We start from the raw sequence: 19,119 nt of genomic DNA, 5'->3' as shown, positions 1-19,119 counted from the left end.
AATCACTTCTGGGCATGCTCTGAGGAGAGGAATGAAGGGAAGGAGATACAAATTTGCCAGCTGCAGCATGAGACGCTGCTGGAAACACGTCCGGAGCTATCCAAAGTGCTGGATATGTCTTGAGGCTTGGGATTATTGCAGACAGGGGAACAAGTCCCACTAATCCACAGCCCTAATTTCAAGTGATAAAATATCACTATACAGCTGGTTTACAAGTGCATTGAATTCATCCTTGGTTTAGCGGCAAGGTTCTGCTAAAAAACAGAGTTCTGCTAGAGGGTCAGGTTTTGTTGGATAACCGATCTGATTTTGACAGAAATATTTACATTTTCAGTGGCTAAACATCCATCCATCCAACCACCCATTTGGTTTTCTGGTTTTCAATAGTTAAAAAGAAGCCAATTCTGTAATGGAAAAAAAAATTATCAATTTTTGGAAGTCTTACTGAAGGGTGTGTTTTTCAAGAAAAATGCAAGATTTTCCTGACTATTTCCAAAATAATCACATAAAATAAGAAAGTGCACTTACTATTAAAATTACGGAACTGTTGTAAAGAATTATCATTACCTCATCAAAAAAGGTCTGGTGAATTTTGTTGTTTCTGTTTCTGTTGTTGCTTTTCTAAAACCAGCTCTTCTTTTTCTATTGTATTTGCTTTACATCTAACACTATTACATTTTGTTTCAGCTGGCGGGCTTCATCTATGCCTGTTATGTTGTGAAATGTATTACTGAAGAAGAGGACAGCTGTAAGTACTAAAGCTTTATTACATACAAAATGAATTCTTTTTTTTAAATCACCCCTCCACTATGCTGGCTCTTGCTGACTTCAACCTAAATGCCTTATTATACTTTAGCCAGAACATGCTGTCTCTCCATCCTTCTTGATCTAAAATTTGCAAATGCCTGAAAGACAAAGGAGTCGTGAAATGCAGCTTAAAAAATACATACTCATTTCTTCTGAAAAAATCATTGCAGATTTTTTTCCTCACACCTTAAGACAAAAAATTTAAAAAAGCAAAAGTCCTAATTGGCAAACATGAGCTTTTTGTGGTTTGGTTTTGGTTTTTTTCTTATTCCAGATTGTTATTAACTATCTTCACAATAATTGGTTACCACTGAGGGTATAGCTCTTCTGCATTGACTTCTGTGTTGGCTTGTAAAAGCACTTCTGGCAAAGAAATAGCTTTAGATCATTGCAGGACCTTCATTTATGAGAGGTGAAACTGTGGATCTCCTCTTTGTTCCTGCTGCTCCCAGGGTACAATTACAAGGAGAGAAATGATTTCATATAGATGTATGTTTGTGTTTCTTCTGCTTATTTATATCAATAGAAGCCTGTTGAGCAGAATTTGCTCTTATTACATGCTATTATATTTCATTTTTTCTCTACTCTAACCTTGATTCTTAAAAAAAGGCCACTGCAGCATTTCAGTACATCTTGGGATTCATACTAAAGCACTTTTGAGACAAGTATCAGAACTGCATGTAACTTTGATAAAATATACATGAATCCTAGAGAGAGCTCTGCAACAGGAAGCTAAAGGGGTTTTATTTGATTGAGAGCACTGCCAGGGCTGGTGGGGGTTCCTTTGTGTGTTCTCCTGCGTAGAAAATAGCTGCAACCCTATAATCTATTGGCAATACAGTGCCACTGTGAGCCGTCAAGGGGAGATTTAGTGCTGAAATCAAACCACACTTCGAAGGTCTTTCCAACTATGCTCATTTCAGTTGTCTTTGTGTTTCTGTGGAGGCGAGGAAGGCATGAGAGTAAACAGAGTTTGGGACGGGTGTGTGGAGCAGGGGTATATCACAAACAGGTTTTGTCTTTTTAGAGAAGGACCCAGTCATATGTACTTTCTCCTACTTTCCCACTAAGTGCATTCGCTATCCACAGAGCTGGAGGAGAGTGATTCCTTGCCCCACAAAACAAAATCCCATTTAATACTATTCTGCCCTCTCTTCTAAGGGCTTAAATCTTATTTTCACTCTTCTGTAATGTTTTAGGGCACGATATAAGTAAAATGCGAGGAAGGGACTTGTGACTTGGCTCACCAAACGAGCACAGAAGTCAGTGCATGTTTGAGAGATTTCTCCTGTGGTCTGTAAAGTGGCATTCCTGGCAGCAAAGCGCCACGGCCAATATGGTATTGTTTTCTGCTCACTGCGGTGGGAGCTCCCTGTTGTTCAGAAGCCACAGATTGTCATGCTTCTTTGAACCTTTTCTTGCTGTCGTCTTGCCTATTTTAAGGCTTTTATTACTTTGTTAGTACACTTCAGACAGGCCTTCTCTTCTAGCCAAAAAGTCATCTTACCCATCTGTGAGCATCTCTCTGAAGTGCCAGGGCAAATCCCCACTGAGTGCAATGAAACCAGCACAAGCTCAGGCACCGCAGCTTCACCTCTGGTGAGGTCTGGAAGCATGGCCAGAAAAAAAGAGAAAAAGGGAACTTTGGTGCGTGAGTCATCCCAACACTGCAATAACATTCAGATCGGATTTAGCCCCTCGAGGTATCATAAAATTAAAGCAGCTTTAATTTCTACTGAGAAACTGCATGTAGCAGAGAGTAAGAATTATTCTAGTTCTTTGCTCAGACATCCACTGGTATGTGTGCCAAGCACTCGCTGCGACAGCCAGGGGCCACAGTCTGTACAGATATCCCCTGGTCAGGTTTAATTTTAGATTCTTTTATTTCCATTTAGATATGTTTTCTTGCCTTTTCCCTCCCTTTTGGAAACACATCCGTCTATCGGGCTCCTCTGAGAAGTAATATCTCCCTTATGGATGCCATATTATTTAGTATTTATATTGCAGAGGAAGATGCCTAAGCATAACTTGCTCAGTACTTTCACAGATGGGGTCATCTCATGCAGATCGAGTGAGTGCAAAGGAGAAAATCTTTCGGGAGAAGTGGAATATGTCCCAGAGCCATTGCTAGAGCTTCCTGCATATGTGAGTCTCTGGTCTGAGGTCACACAGATTCCCCAGCTGTGTTTCTCTTCCCATAGTCTCTTCTTCCACTTTTTCAGTTCCTCACCCCTGCATGCTGCTATGGAGCAAGCTCAGTGGCACAGAGGGAAGAAGACACCCCTGCTGCCCATGGTGTACTCACTCCCCCAGACTTGTTGGACATCTAGCATAGCAGAAAAAAGCTTTAGTCTGCTACCCACCAACCCCTGCCTAGCATCCATACCTTGTAAGAGGTGAGGCTGGGCTCGTGCTTGCATGCAGTTTGGCAGCTGGTGTTCCCTCTGTGTGCTACAGAAGTGTCAGCTGTGAAAGATCCTCTGGTAAAACCAGTCACCACAAAGTAACTGTCCCACACCACAGCCCTGCTTTCCCAGCTTCTGAAGTGGTCTGTGAAGAACAGAGGGACAGTACTGTCTTCTTATCCACCTCCATATTCACAGACATCCCAGGAGAAATCTAGATCTCTGGTTTTCAGGACCACCCATACCTGTAAAAATGGGATGCCTCACTGCCAATCACAAGGGATCATAAGGATAACCATACTGGGTCACACCAAAGGGGCATTTAACTCCAAGTCTGATGAAACAGAAACAATAGAAAAAGCCTTTCTGATGAGACAGCGCCAACAGAAAAAGCCTTTTACATCTCACAATGGACACAGTGAACACCCATACACTCAATTCCATTTCTTCTGCTTTGTTAATTGGTCATGGGAGCAACAGCAGTCCAGAAAAGGAGTGAAAGAGGCAGAAACACTCAGCCTGGCAGGAGCAGGCGGCAAGGCATGAGAATAGAGAAAAATTTGTGCAACATCCAAGAGCCAGACAGGGGTATATTCCAGATTTTAACCAGAGGAAAATATCAACACTGCTCTGGAGCAGAGAAGGTACCTCATCTTCTGTTGGCACATAGCCTCAAATGTAGAAATACAATCAAGTTGCTCTTAAGCTGCTTCAGCTGAATTAGCTTTGCTCTCAGAGTAATTGGAACAAGCTGAAAGAATTACTATTTCTCCATTCTTTATGCAGATTTTATTAAGAGAACAAATGAGTGAGCATAGAATTAAGCAAACATTTCACTAAGATTAACCTGCTCTAACCTCGCTAAGGGATTAGGAACAGAACAATACAGTGATCAAATCAGGGTCATAACTAGGGCTGAATCAGCAAGTCTCGAGGTTTTAATTACTCACACACCAAATAAATCCAGCAGCAGGCCCCCTAAATCAAAGCACAAGTCCGCGCTACCTTTCATGAGAACAATCTGCTTTGGGTTAATTCTGTATCAAGGATTATAGAGGAAGCTGCTTTCCCTCCTGGTACAGTCCCAAGCAGTGCTCTAACGCTGGGTACACCGGAGCGAAATTGCAGCACCCGTCTCCAAGGGTCAGACAAGAGTGGCTTTTCCCCAGCTACTTCTCTTGTCGGTGGTTTGTCACTCCCAAAGGTCCCTTCTGCATCGTGTTCCCTGTGGCTGCATAGGGAGGAGGAACTCTGAGGCTTGGAATGCCTCGGGTCTCCATCTGGGAAAAAGGAGGCAGGACGGGTGCCCAGCAGGGCTGCTGCCGACTCAACGCTCTCCTCTTCGCTATTGCCACTGGTATGCCTAAGCCATTGTCATTCTTACCTCATTAGCATTATTAGCTGCAGCAATTAAAAATAAAGCATGAAAATGTCAGCAGCGATCATTACTTGGAGGCATTCAATGGCTGTAAACTTATTGGAGCTCCTCATTTGTTTTCCAAAATCGTATTAGGCCTGCATTTTTCAAAGGCTGCACATTATTTTTAATAACATTGAAATGTTTGTTTAATGTGCATTTCCTCACTAGCAATTTGGCTCCCTGCTATAAGCTGTTACTGCCTTACTAAAAGAAAATGCAATGTGCTTTTGAAAATGTTATTAAATATACAGATATTTTGTGGAAAACCCTGGAATGTAAGCAATAAAGCAGCATCCTCCTGGGGCTTCTTGTCTGTAAGCAATTAAAAAAGAAACCTGGGTTACTGAAGTGGGAATTCTGCACTTGCCTTGCAGGTTCTGTTGAGGGAAAGGGGACTGGCTTGTTATTAGAGGGACAGCTATCGCTGGGAAAGAACCCCAGCCTAGAGAAAATCACCAATTCAGTCCGTGTCCCACGGTGAAATCCTAATCCAGAAGGCTCCCTTGCAGACCCAGACAGGGAGAAGAAACAGCATTTACCTACCATAACACAACGGCAAGGCAATCAGAGAATAAATATGGCCTGGCAATCAGAGAATAAATACAGCTTGTCTGACTATTCCCTGAGTACCATGAGGTACAACCTTTGCACTATCTCACACTAGCAGGGATCCAAGTTGCACATAGACTGTCTTATTTTCTCTTGGCATTGTTTCCAGGTAAACTGCAAAGCAAAAGAAATTGCAACTGGGTTAAATAGATTTTTGCTGCATATTCCCTTGAGGCCAGCTTTTGAGGATGTCTGGCACAGAATTAAAGCTCTAGATAACCCTTTAAAATTATTTCACACCCCCCATAAAACCTTGAATTCAAGATTCTATTTGAATTACTGAAAACGTCCAGGAAGACAATAGCCCAGATAGGAGATATCTACTGGTGAGCAATACAGCATAGCAATTATGTGCCAATAAACTCAGTGCCAAACAACAATCCACTCTGGGATCCTAGGCCTGACCTGGGAATTACGAAGGTGATGACAAAGATTTTCTTTTAAAAGACAATATTAAATTCATTGGTTGTGAGAGATATGAAATTTTGACAAACATATGGGATAGGTAGAAAGGCCTTTTATTTTTAGCTCTGTTACGGGCTGCCTTCCACCTCTGGGCAGGTTATTTAACCTCTCCATACTTCTGTTTCCGATATTTAAAATGGGAAATAATGACAGGGACAAACTCACAGGCGTGTTGCTTCATAACTTTGAGCTTCTGGGATGAAAGACACTATTGAAGTGCAGAATATGCTCAGGTATCACTTTATTTCTGTGCCAAATGCTTTTCACAATCTGCTTAGCCAGACATTACAGAGAAATAATACCTCAGCTTCCATCCCTGCTTAAAAATCTCTAAAACAAAGGCAAAGAGAAACCAGTAGCAAACGTTCAGCTATTAATTCTGCTTCTTTATTTCCCTTCCCATTTTCTGGTGAATATGTCTGTAAATTCTGAGACTACCAGGACAGGAGAAAGATAGGAAGGAAACAGAAACTAAGGCTGAGGGAGATGGCTGAAGATGGTGGCAACCATCTTTCTGCATCAAGCCTGGGCTTGAATGGATCTCTGGAGGTTGCTGTCCCGGGCAGCCTGGCAGGTCTCTTCCCCTCCAGCTGCAAGGTGACACACAGCTGCAGTGTAAGCTGCAGCCCTACCAATGCAGCGTCGTCTGTTACACTTGTGTAGCACAACACAAGACAGGAGGTACCAGGTCTATCCAGCCCAATATCTGATATCCAACAATGAAGGACATCCGATGCTTACTTCCATATCTGTTTGCCTTATAGGCATGTAAGAACACAGCAAGTTTGAGGTTCCTCAAAAATTCTGTCCATAATTTGCAGTTCAGGGACTTCCTTAGCCAGAAGCGGTCTCGTCGTGTTTCATTGCCCACAATGATCTTTTCTTTCTGAAAGTGTACTCCTATATTTGAACTAAGAACGTTTTTATCAAACACAGCCTCCCAAGAGAAGGAGTTCCAGCACCTCAGCTATACATTTTGTTAGCTTTGCACCTACCATTTGTGTAATGTGTCTTTCTCTGGAAAACAGTGGTCATTCCATCTTCACCTTTTCCATGCTGCCACAGGTTTTATAGACTGTCATCAACTGCCTCCTTCAGCCTATGTGGGAATATTATAGCACTTGTGATCATTTTTTGGTAGGTGGAAGGGGGTTTCTGCATCTTCAAAGCCTCTACATCATTGAAACCATAGAAGTGGAATCTGTCATAAAGGAATAGCGGTACCATGAGGAGAAACACATTTACATTTTTGAGTCCCTCACTGATGCCACAAAAAGTCAAGGATGGTATTCATATCACATGCCTAGAGCCGCATGTAATCAGGCCTGCAGTTTAAAGTAACAATCAAGATTTCCACCATAGTCAATGGAGGCAGGGATCGTAGAATCATTGCCCTATCTGTGGTAGACACCCCTCTCACAACAGGGTGAATCACTGATCTGACTTCTTTGGTTAATGCTAAGGACAGCCTAGGCAGTCTGCAGAGGGAACACAGGATCAAATAAGTGTAGGAACAAATACAAGCCAATATTTAAAACACAGTTTTTCTCCAACTGTTGAACAGGTTATTCATGGATGAGAATTCAATGAACAGGCTACAAAAGCTGAAGCTGCAGCTTGTTTTTGTTCAGCTGCACTCTCCAATTTACAGCCTGTGGCTAAATTAGAAGCTTTTTCCATTTACTTGTTTCATTTAGTGTGGTGACTGCTACGTGAACTAAGTAAACCAAAGGGAGGGAAATGGGTTGCCTTCGGCTGTCAGGATGCTGATGGAAGCGTGGAGGGAGAGAAGCCTTTGAAATCCCATGGCACTGCCTCATGCTTGTCATCCTAAAGAGAGCTGTCTTGGAGAGCCACGGTGCCACCAGGAACATTTAGGAAATTCCCTGAGATGCCTGTACAGCATCAACCTTTTGCACATATCAATAGCTGGTTCCTGTGTCATTATTTCCAGTCATGTCCTGTCTTGGAGGGGACATTTCACAGAGCAGAAGGCTGGTGTTGAGCATCCCATTCTCACCGGTGCAGAGCACAGGCACTCCGCATCCCACAAAGTGTGCTCGCTGGCTAGAAAGCACAGGCTGAAAATGTCTGAGCTGCAGAGTGCAAGGCTGAAGCGCAGGGGGGAAGGCCTAGGGCGGGAAGATATGACAACTGAAACTGGCTGCGTTTGAGATGCAAATGGACCTGAGCAGTCCAAGGTGTCACAGGGCTTGGCAGACATTACCCAGCCTGATCTGTGATCGTTTGGCACTGCACTGTTGAGAGAGAAACAAACTTAAAGCTCAGAGGAGGTACAGTTTGTTTAAATAATAGCAAGTAATTAGTCTGAAGACAAAATCAGTGATGGCATTTTATAATTACAATTAATTTAAAGGTTAATTTCCTTTGGTGCTAAAATCTTATTTAAAACATTTGCCAGGAAAGGAAATTAGGATGTTACTATCTAGATGCATAGAATGCTTCTGGGAATCCATGCCTATTATCACTAGAAAATTAGGTTAGACTCAAAGTGGGAATTTCAATTCATTTTAGTGTATAATAGATGGTGGTCAGGGCCTTGAGTCAGAGGGTTGCTTAGGGTAGACTGTACGATTTGCATTTTCTTTGTTTGTGGGATTAATTGCAAATGTTTCCAACAAAAGGGCTGGGTTTATACATGAACAAGCTTGACATGAAAAGAAAATTGGTTATGGATTGCTGCCTTCGTAACTAATGAAGTTGATGTTCAAGGAATCCCTAGGAGACAGGGCTGTGGTATGAGGCAAATATATAAATAAAATTGCACGGGGGAAAATGGTGGTGTTGCTGGCTCCATCTACGATAATTTCTCTTCTCCCTCACTGTCTTCCCTGCCACTCCCCTTGCATCCATCACCGCCTCCTGTGGTGATTGTCAACCTCAAGTTTAAAAAATGTCTAAATAACATAATGTAGAGCTTGAAGGAAGTAACATTTCCATTCCAGCAGCTCAACACAATGGGATACTGCTTAATAAAATCAATGCATTGTAACAGCCAGGGAGATATACTTACCTTGCATCATTTTTTTTAACTATTCACCACCCATGTTTTATCTTTTCAAGAAAGGCAAGTTGCAGAAGTATTGGAAAAGATCTGCACATGTGAAAAAGGAATGAAGAGTTACCATCTCTTTTACGAAGAAAGATACGTTTCATACCAAAACATTTTGAAAATATTACTTGTCATGAATTAATTGTTTCAGGAGAGGAAGACAAAGAAGTCCAGATCATGAAACAATGTCCCACACGGTTGCGTCAAACTGTTAGCAGAAATGAGGTAGTAACTAGTGACGGTTCTGACAACAAAAGCCGCAGATGATTTGAAGAGATGCTCAGGTTGTTGCCGCAGCTGAATAGGACGTGGTCTTCCTGGCCATGGAAATGTTTTGACATTTAAAAATAAACAAACTCATATGCAAAATCAGGAAAAATCAGCAAAATCTGAGACTCTCCACAAGCTGAAAATTGCATGGAAAATGGTTTCAGGCAGACCGTCGTGGTTTTTTTCGATGCCGGTGAAAGACTTCATTTTGATGCGAGTCATTTATTGCTACTTTCCACTGAATGTGGAGGGCAGGTTTTGGAGGCTGGCCCTCCTGTGCTGTGCCTGGGGGTGCATCTCCTCCTTCGCCCTGACAGAGGGAGTGCAGCTCGGACCCCATTGAGCGCAGGCAGGCGAGCAGCCCACATGCAGCTGTGCAGGGCTGCCGGCCCCCTTTCCCACCCGGGTTTCCCAGCTTCTGAGGGCAGCTGGCTGCCTTCTCGGGAATTCAGCCAAAAGGAGTGGGTGTAACAGAACAAGTCCTGGCCAGCCAAGCTCAGTCTGGACTGAAGGACAGCAATATCTTGGAAAGGAGTGGTGATGAGCTGCTGCAGGTGGACTAGACTCATTAACCATTTCCAGTGGCCCTGAAAAGGACACCTACCCACAGCCTCTTTGTGTCTTCCCTGCTGAGACAGTCAACATGAGCTCCTCACAGTTTCTTACATGCCTGGGACATAGCTTTGTACTAAATTATTTTTATCAGCATGCCTTCTGTTAAAGTTTTCCTTATTACTTTTCCTTTTAAATATCTAGATAGGTCTTCATTAGTATTGCATTGTTAACTTTCATAGATTTGGGCCTTAATTCTCCACTTTGTTGCACCTGCTAATGACTCTTATTCTAATTTATTAGTGTGGTGGTCACACTTGGAGGCCACTGCCCCAGGCATTTTCTTTTTCCTCCTTTTTTCTTTTTTCCTCTCTTTATTGCTTGCCCTTAGCAATGATCTGGCTAAGAACAATTTTTCCTAATGATTCATTTGATAACTTCTATGATAGTTCAGTCTACCTCACATTTTCTTTAATTCTTAGAATGATTTGTCAGTCAAAAACTATTTCAGGGCTGTATTTTTTTGTTCACTACACAAGCATAAAAATTTGAAAGCAAATGGCTATTATGCAGCAGTGTCCAGGTCTGTCCAGTTTAGAAAAATAATATATTCTCATAGCTGAGTGGAGATCTTTTACAGACTCTTTACTGAGCGTTGGACAAGTCCCAGTGCAAGCTTGGGCAAGCCTTTCAAAGCCTCGCAGGGGTCAAGCAGCAGCCTACCCAACTGCAACCCTATTTTCAGGTCTATAAGCTTGACAGGTGGCTTGCTGCATTTAGCAGATATAAAAGGCAGTGCTGACCATTTCAGTCCAGTATTTCTCATTGCTGCAGCTATGCTCCAGCCATTTCTTCCTGGCTCTTGCTCTTGCTCTTGCTCTTACCTGCCCTAACCCTGGTCCCTTTTTCTGCCTTCAGCTGCCAAAGCCTTGCTCGTGCCTCCCAGCCCTTGCTTGGTTACTCCTGGCTGCTTTCATCCTGGCTCCTTTCCACTCAGCCATGACCCTGGTTCTCACCTCCCTGACACAGTTCCTGCTACTGGCCAGCCCTGCCTTGCTGAAGCATTGCTCCAGAGCATAGTCGTCCTCACCTCCTGCCTTGAGGCTCTGCCTCTGACCCGACCCCTTCTCCACCTGGGGGTCTGAGATGCATTTTAGCTTCTGTAATTTCTGGACACTCAGCATCATTCATCCTGGTGTTTTCTGCTGGGTACAGCCATGAGCTGGGCTCACCCTGAATGCAATATCTGCATCCCTGCTTGGTCCTAATTATAGGGAGTATCAGGCTGAGATCCCTGTCAGTAGCTCTGTAAAGGTGGTGACACCAGGTAGTGTTTATCTGATTTTACAAACCTGCGTACCTCGCCAGTCCTACATCTTATCTCAGAAGGGCTGATAAAAGAATCTGGAGGAAAAGCCCCTGTGAAACAAAAAATTACAGAATAATTTTGACTATTATAAATGTAAATAGCATGGAAACAGTGGCAGTGGGGCAGAAATTTTGTTGAGAAACTCCACCAAAATTTGTGTCAGGGTTTCCTTTTGCTCCTCCTGTGGACATCGTAAGGCTCAGAAATGCCTGAGGTTACAGTTTAAAAATCTGTGGTTTTAGTTTCACCTTGCAAATGGGTGAGCTAAGAGCACTCACAGGCAGTTACTAGCTGTTTGGCAGAAATGCAGTTCATTGCACCGCAAGAACTGGACCGACTGTCCAAGTCCTTATGTCATTTCTGAACTCTCTTGCACCAGCAGGAAGGGCACAGCCTCACGTATTGGCAGATGCCCTCCTTCCCCTTGCTTTGCCTGGGCTTGGCTCTATCCCATTTTGCGAGTCTAAATCACTGTGCACTCAGCACAAAGACCAGTAACGTTTGATTATCATTATAAACAAACTTTATTGAGATTGTATTCAAGCAAACCTCCTCCTGTGTGCTGTATTGTGGAACAGCCACCAGGCCATGCTCACAGCATAAAAAGACAGCAGCACTAAAGTGTTTGGAAGTGTCTTCACCAAACAGCAAGGCGGGTAGCAGGATACTGGCAAAGCTGCAGGAGCAAGGGTGTCCCCATATGTTCTTTTATATTTTTTCCCATATGTCATTTCCAAAGTTATTAAAACCAAGCCTAATTTTAATCCCCTCCATTTTTTCTGAGTTTGGACAGTTTTTAGCTACCAGCATTTGTGCACAGCTCTCTCTTGTCTCACATACATACACACTTCTGCACCAACAGTGCTTCCAGTGATGTTATCAGCTGCAGTTTGTTGCCGTCTCTCCTCTCTTCCAGCTACTCACTGCACCTCTGAGGCCTGAGTCCAGGGGCCCAAGTCTTTGACCTCCGGAGCCAGTGTACATAAGTTTAAGACCTTACGTGTCAGATGTAGCACATGTACACCACGTATTCTCTCTCTACTATACCGCACAGGAAATATGTTCAGTCATGACATGCATGTGCAAGATGCATCCATGTGCACATGCACATACGCTTCCCTGGTCATTAGCACTTTTTAAATGGTACCATTTTTATCATGGGTAATTGTAAATTTTTAATATTATTTTAGTGTTTTAGATTCCTGAGTATATTTAAGGACTACCATGATGCCAAACACTGTACAAACATGAGTGCCAGCCCCATTTCTTGGAGCTTGCAATCTATGTATTAGACAACAGGCAACTGGTGGGGACAGGCAGAAAGTGAGCACAAAGAAACCATGAGCAAATATTATTCGCTATGGTAGACAGGAATATAAGTGCATTGGCAACCTAATTATTGCCAACAAAGCAAAGAAATATTTTAGGAAAAATAATGAGAGAACTGTTTTTGAAGAAGTTCTTACAAGAGAAAGTGTTTGGAAACTTTACAAGTATGGAGGTCAGGCTGGCAGCATGGGGGCAGAATTTAGCTTTTAGAAATGGAAGGAGGAGAGACTAATGTGGAGTCTCCACAAAAAGCTTTAAATGTCAAAAGATTTAGCTTCTACTTGATGTAATATGGAAGATAAAATCAGTAGAAGGATGCAGAGAGAGAGTAACCTAAGAGTAACCTAGCCAAAGAGATGAGTCCTGCAGCTTTCGTCTCCTTAACGCCACATTTGGTAAGTTCAAAAAAAAGGAACAATTGTGGTGTTTGACACCAAGAGCCCTGGGTAAATGTTATAGCTGTGTCAACAGATAGAAAAGTCTTCCTCATCAATATGCAAAAATAATCTTCAGAAATTAAATCGTGAGCAGCTCAAACCAAAGTTGACATCTAATTTATATCCTCAAGTGACAGGCAGACTTGAGGATAGAAGTGCCGTCATTCACTATGAGAGGTAGCAGAGAAGGTTAGGGAGGAGCAACTAAGAGTTCTGGTTTTAGCCATGGAAAAGTGGAATTGATGTTTAATTATCAATGGGTAAATATCAGAGAGAGAAGCTAAGATTTCAGTTTGTATAGAAGGAGCAGAGTGAGGACAAGCCAGGTACTCCGTGACACCTCAGAGAGCTCACGACAGCAGAATTTGCATTTGCAAGTGCGACTACCCAGTTTACAGGAGGTGGAGAAAAATAAAAGGCAGAGGTTACTGCTCATGGAACTCCAGGCAGCATGCTGGAGGGAGAACCATCAAGAAAGGAGATGAATGATGAGAGGAGGAAGGTGAGCACCTGCAGAGGGGAGAGCAGAGGCCAGTGAGGCCAAGGTTTCAGGAAGAAGGGAGCAGCAGCTGTGCAAAAGGTGGCTGGATGACCATGAAGAGGACTGTGTGCGCTGGGATACCAGTACCCAGATTTGGATAGGAAGAGGCCATCTGGCTGCAGTTCCAGCTGCATGCAAGGGACAGAACACAAGATGGGAGAAAATCTTCTGCAGAAGAGGAGGAAATTAGCTCCAGAAAGTGTTTGAAACCATCAGGAGAGCGAAAGAGAGAATGGAACAAGCACGGATAAGGGTGGGGTTGATTTTTTTATGAAAGGAATTTACAGGTATTTGTATTGGGAGGGAAATGTAAAAAAAGAGATCAAAAGAAGAGTCTGTTACTGGGACAAGCAGAAGTTTTACAGGGCAAAATTCCTATGACTGTAGTAAGAGAGAAGGGGAAATGAACTGTAAGAGGAGGACTGAAAAAGGCTGGCAAACTGCAGAAAGGAGGACTACTTTATCAGTTTTCTCATACAAGAAATGGGAGAGATGGTGTGGAGAGAAACAAGTGGAGATGGGAGGAAGGAAGCAGATGAGGAAGTGATGGGCGTGTCTGGGATGGAACTAATAAAGCTGGAGGAGTCAAGCTGCTTCATCAGGGAGACGGACAAAGGGAAGGAAGAGAGGAGGAAACAGTGACAGACATCACCCTTATTACAGAATTATTACCAAAGACGCTTTTCACTTTTAAAGAAGGAGCCACAGGCAGGAAGTGGATGCTGTGGTGAAGACAGGGTTGGGTGCTGGCGGTACATTCACCACTGTGAGAGGCAGGGCCTCATGCATCAAGGGTAAGGGTGAGATAATCAGCAAAACAAACAATAGTAGAAAAGGAACAAAGTAAGGAGAGGGTTTGAAAGCAGTCAGGAAGTCATCCATACTGCAGGTCACAGGCTGGCCAAGTATGTGGCTGCTTCCCAACCTTTTCCTTTCCTTTTCTTTGCATATAAAGCCACTCATCTCCCTCCCCATTCCTAAAACCTGTATCCTTTCATGTCTAGTCTACATTGATTTTTGCATGCCTAAAATGCAAGGAAAGCCATAGCATTAGTCATGTTTCTATACACATATGCCCTAAATGACTCTCTGGGTCAGATCCTAAGCTAATGTAAATTATCGTTGCTTCAATGAAGTCGCTGAAGCTGTAAATATATATATTAGCTGTGGACCTGAATCTTTATGCTTCTGTATTTATATCTCACAGGTGAAAATTTCTGTAAGGAGAATAGTGTCTAGTCTTCTGGTTTCTATTCACTATCTTTCCTTTTGCTTCCTACAGGAAGATGTTTTTTGCTTTTGTTGCACACTGTTTCCTTTCCCTTTGTCCATCTGTTGATTTCATCAGTCTCATTGTTTCTCGCTGCTGGTTTTCTAGAGAGTCTCTTCTCCCATATGCACATCCATGCTAATGGGGTCTTTTTTGTGCATCCCAGTTTAATGGTCCCTCTATGCACCACAAACTTCCAGAAATGAAAAATGAGAAACCCATTTATGCTTCTCATCCTGTCCTGATATACAACAGAGACAGTGGAGACTGGGACTGTGAGCAAAGGCTGAAACTTCACATCCTTGTGGGTACTTAGTAATAGAAATTATGTCCCTGTTTTGAGATATATGTCCTGTTTGTGTTACAGTTGTAACCACAGTCATATGCCTGACAAGCCCCTTAACACCAGCAAAGGAAGAAAACGCTCTGGCTGAATTTCTTGTAAGATATTTTACAAATAAATAGTACTGTTATTGTCCTATTCAAGTCCAGCTAGGAAAATAAGCATCTCAGCACCCAATATTTCAAAGGAATGGGATTCTGTGTTTGTTTGTATATGCACATGTGCTTTTACTAAAGTAAAACATGACAAAAGAGCCACTTCTGATAACAGTGACATGTAAGATGATTGTAAAATAAGATAGTCAAAAATGTGTTTGATGGATGGGGTTAAGGATGGAAGCCTCTGTAGCTATTCATCTAATGAGCCTTGTTTTATTCATCTCATGTTACTGCTGCCAGGAATGTATCAGTCGTACGACACTTTTAGTGACCTTTCAGGCACAGCCAGGATAAAATGCCTGCAGAAAGGGCAACATTTTGCATGCTTTAAGAAACTAACTCAGAGTCCACAGGGAGCTTTTAGCACAGCCTGGACACCACAGGCTTTGCAGCGTTGAGAAACCGCCACCATCAAGAAAACTTGCTACAAAGAAATTACTGAAATAATTTTGTATTGGAGTTCACTTTCTATTACGTACCTTTACCGACCTTGCAAATTTTGTTGTTGTGTGTAAGAAGCCATTGTATTTCTACAACAAGGTCATAGTAATATCCTCTGCCCTACCATCATTTGGTTACCCACATGGGAACCTCCACTGTCAGTTGAATGCAGAAATGTCTCTGCAAGCTTGCCTTGTTTGTCACTTGAAAATCTGGCTTGTTAATACTCTGTGTTTACTCTGTGCAACAGGGCAAAGACACAATGCATGCAGAGATATTCGTCGTGCATCTTTTTCTCATGCCCAGACAAACACATTTTACTCAAAGAAATCTGTTTCTTAACATGTTGGTTTAGCTTTCTGAAAACAACCCTAAAATCATCCTTAAGACCTTTTGCCCCATGGCTCCAAAACAGAGTATCTATGTCTGCAGCCTTCTAATAGTGGTTTACCAGTTGCTTGAAGGGTCTTGGGAAGTACACAAGAAATGCAAAGCCGGACAAATGCATAGAAGCAATGTCCATAAAGTGACACGTGTTGCCACCAGAGAGACACTCAGCCCAACACAGGTATTTTCTGACTTGTGTTGTTAGAGGTCAAGAGTGAGAAAAAAATGAAAACTGGGCAAAAGAACAACAAACCATAGCTACAGCAAAGACATATCCATTCTTTTTGCTGCAATTTTTGTATTTGGTCCTCCCAGCCTAGCCCTTCACCCAACGATAGTCCTACTCTTATTCTTCATTCTGTGCCTATAAATCTAGTATGCTTCCAAAAACATGATCACATTGTAATAAAGTTATTCTGATGGTTACAGACAGTGAGTAAGTAGAGAGCAACAAATGGCATTTATCTTGATTTTAGCAAAATTTTGACCCTATGAAAGATTTGTAAGCAGGCCAAGGAAGCACTGTCCAGATGCAGTCATCATAGGTTGTGCACAGAATTGTTTAAAACTCTGCCTGAAATTTAGTCATCAACAGCTGGGATGACATTTCAGATGAGATCCCACTAGGACCTTTGTTAGAGAAATAATTCTCTTCATTACTTTTGCTAACGGCAAGGATGATAGAGGAGAGAACATTTGTAAAAATTTCAGATGAAACCAGACTGGGAGGGGTACGAGCACTTGTGAAGACAGGATTAGAAGTCAAAATGATCTTGAGAAGTGGCTTGAAATCAAGAAGATGAAATTCAATACAGACAAGTGCAAAAGAACTCCTGTGGGGAAGAATCAATCAAGTGTCTTCAGATAAAATATGGACTACTTGGCTAGACTACAGTTAGTGTCAAAACATAAAAATAAAGATCTGGTTATTAAGCCTTTGTATGTTGCTGTTGAAAAAAGAAGGAAAAAAACCCAACAAAAACCCCACCATGTTATTCCAGGTAATGTACAGAAGACCTACATGACAGTTGTTCCAGTTAGTCCTGATTTGTGCACCACACTGTAAGAAAAATGTAAGCAGACTGAAGAAGGACCTTCAGGCCTGGAAATTTAGAGGCCTGGAAAACATGGGCCATGAGAAAAATTTGAAAGAACTAGGCATGTTTAAATCTGGAAAAGATGGATAGCACGAAAATACTTTTTGAAAATGCTTAAAAGTAGTTATAAAAGAAAAAAAATGGCTCATTTATCTTCATATCCATAGGGAGAAAAGGCCAAAATGTAGAAAAGTAGTTTAATTTGCAGGAAATTACATTTAAATTAGACATTAGGAAGTTAGGCATAAGGAAACGCAACACAGAGAGATTATAGAACCTCCTCCATTAGAGATGTCAGGGTTTAATTCAGTAAAACATCATTCTGGGATAGGAGTATATGTAATGTTGCCACCGAGCACAGAATCAGCTGAATTTTTTCTGCAGGGGCCGTTCTTGCCAGGGAAGAAGATGGATGACAGGTTCAACATGTCTGTGGTTGCAATGGAGACATACTGTACTGGTCCAGTCTAGTGTTTCGGTGGCTCTTTTCTTGCAAAGTAAATGATGGACAGAGGGGTACAAGAATTTGATTTTGTAACGTCTGGAATGCGTGTGACTGCATTAATAAGTGTGGCATATGTTGAGGGGTACCTTAGTATAAAACAAGCTCATAAATGCAAGTTTGAAGGACTCCAACAACTGTGAAAGTTCTCAAACCAAGGGTTATAAATTTACATTTTGTGATTTTTATATGAATGTTACTGCATTTTAGATCCACAAGAAGCTATCCTCTATCAAAGAACTTTTTTTTGCTTTTTTGCTTTTAATGTACACAGAGCCAGCCTGTCAGTAGCAGTGCCCAGGCCTGTGAAAAATGCGCTTCCATACCTGAACTCTTTGGCCCTTATCTATCAAAGTAAAGTCAGATTCACATCTGCTATGTAAAAGAGTATTTCAGGGATGAGAGGTGCCCACAAGTAACCCCCAAAAGCCAATAGTTGGGTGTCCTGGTGCAAAGGAATCAAAGGGTGCTCTTTTACCTGTGTAAAGAAAGTGTTATAGCAGAGAAATAGGGGTCTTAGGCTCAGAAGAGATTGAACTGCCCTGGAAATTGTTTAAAATAAACACGAGAAGACCATTGGGAACTGGCAGTCATGTGAATTAATAAATAACTCCCAACCTACAACCTTCCTGCAGACCCTCAGTGCCTTGAGAGAAATGCTGGTTTCCTTAGATCTGTGAAGCCTCATGTCTGAAGCTCAGATAAATTGTTCCAACCCTCTGTTCATGCATTTCAACCCAAATGTCAAAGCAGGGAATCAGAGAAACTTCTGTCTCTCAGACAGAGTCAGAGCAATGTGCTCTCTCCTCTACATCACTGAACCACAGTATGACAGCAAGGCAGACACAGTAATCACAGTCAGAAACAATGCATTCATGCCAATAAATAAATGTTTTTCAGCATTTGTAATATTTGAATAGCCATGTTCTTTTGCACTCCAGTGAGGTGGTCTGCTTTAAAAATAAGGATGTGTGGCTATTTCTGATAGACAGATGGCTGCTATAAATCCCTCATTGTCTTTCTGTGATTTTAAAATTAATTTGATTTTAAAATTTAAAAAGGGACTTTGCCATTCTCTATGTTTTTTTACCCTTTTTCTACATCTCCACTATTAGCTGGTCTAATTTTAACAGATTATTAGGGGGTCCGTCAAAAGTAATCTGTGTGCTGGGTGGTTCTTGAATGATAGTGCCTATCACTTCTGAAAAGATGTTGCTAATGAAAGCAATTTTCCCCCCTTTCAGTTGATTTCATAGGTGGATTTGACTCTTACGGCTATCAAGGTCCACAGAAGACATCTCATTTACAGCTACAGCCCATGTATATGTAAGTACTTAACTTCCGAGATATTCTGCAGAGTGGCAGGCTGATATTAAAGGATCATTAAGCTGAAAGATGACGTGACTTAAAAATTCAGAATAGGCAGAAGCCTTTTTTGAGAGACTGAATTCATGCTACAGTTAAGCACCAACATTACTCTTCTGTTGAATTATGATGATGTCTTATGGCAGGATACAATGTGTCACAGTTGTTTAAATAACACCCAGCTCTCACCTGATTTTCCCCCATTTTCATTCAAGTAGTTTCCACTCAAAGGCAATGAGAATTCAGTTTAGTAAAAAAATAGTCAAATCTGACAAAACT

The 19,119-nt window shown here is 42.0% G+C and overlaps 1 protein-coding gene across 2 annotated transcripts in view; it reads left to right on the top strand.

Annotated features, from left to right (window-relative positions):
- The window catches only part of NKAIN2 (sodium/potassium transporting ATPase interacting 2), a gene marked incomplete at both ends in the record, with an annotated part of 538,769 nt that extends 519,964 nt beyond the window's left edge, over nucleotides 1-18,805 (top strand). For both annotated transcript variants that reach the window (XM_082307838.1, XM_082307837.1), the window contains 2 exons: nucleotides 688-748; nucleotides 18,720-18,805. In XM_082307838.1, the coding sequence (XP_082163964.1) occupies nucleotides 688-748; nucleotides 18,720-18,805 (147 nt within the window). The remainder of the gene's footprint in view (nucleotides 1-687; nucleotides 749-18,719) is intronic.
- Nucleotides 18,806-19,119: the final 314 nt, after the last annotated feature.

This window comes from Platalea leucorodia (assembly GCF_965183815.1).
Source record: "Platalea leucorodia genome assembly, chromosome: 3".
NCBI lineage: Eukaryota > Metazoa > Chordata > Aves > Pelecaniformes > Threskiornithidae > Platalea > Platalea leucorodia.
The sequence above is the reverse complement of the archived record's forward strand: the minus strand, read 5'-3'. Positions and strand labels throughout refer to the sequence as shown.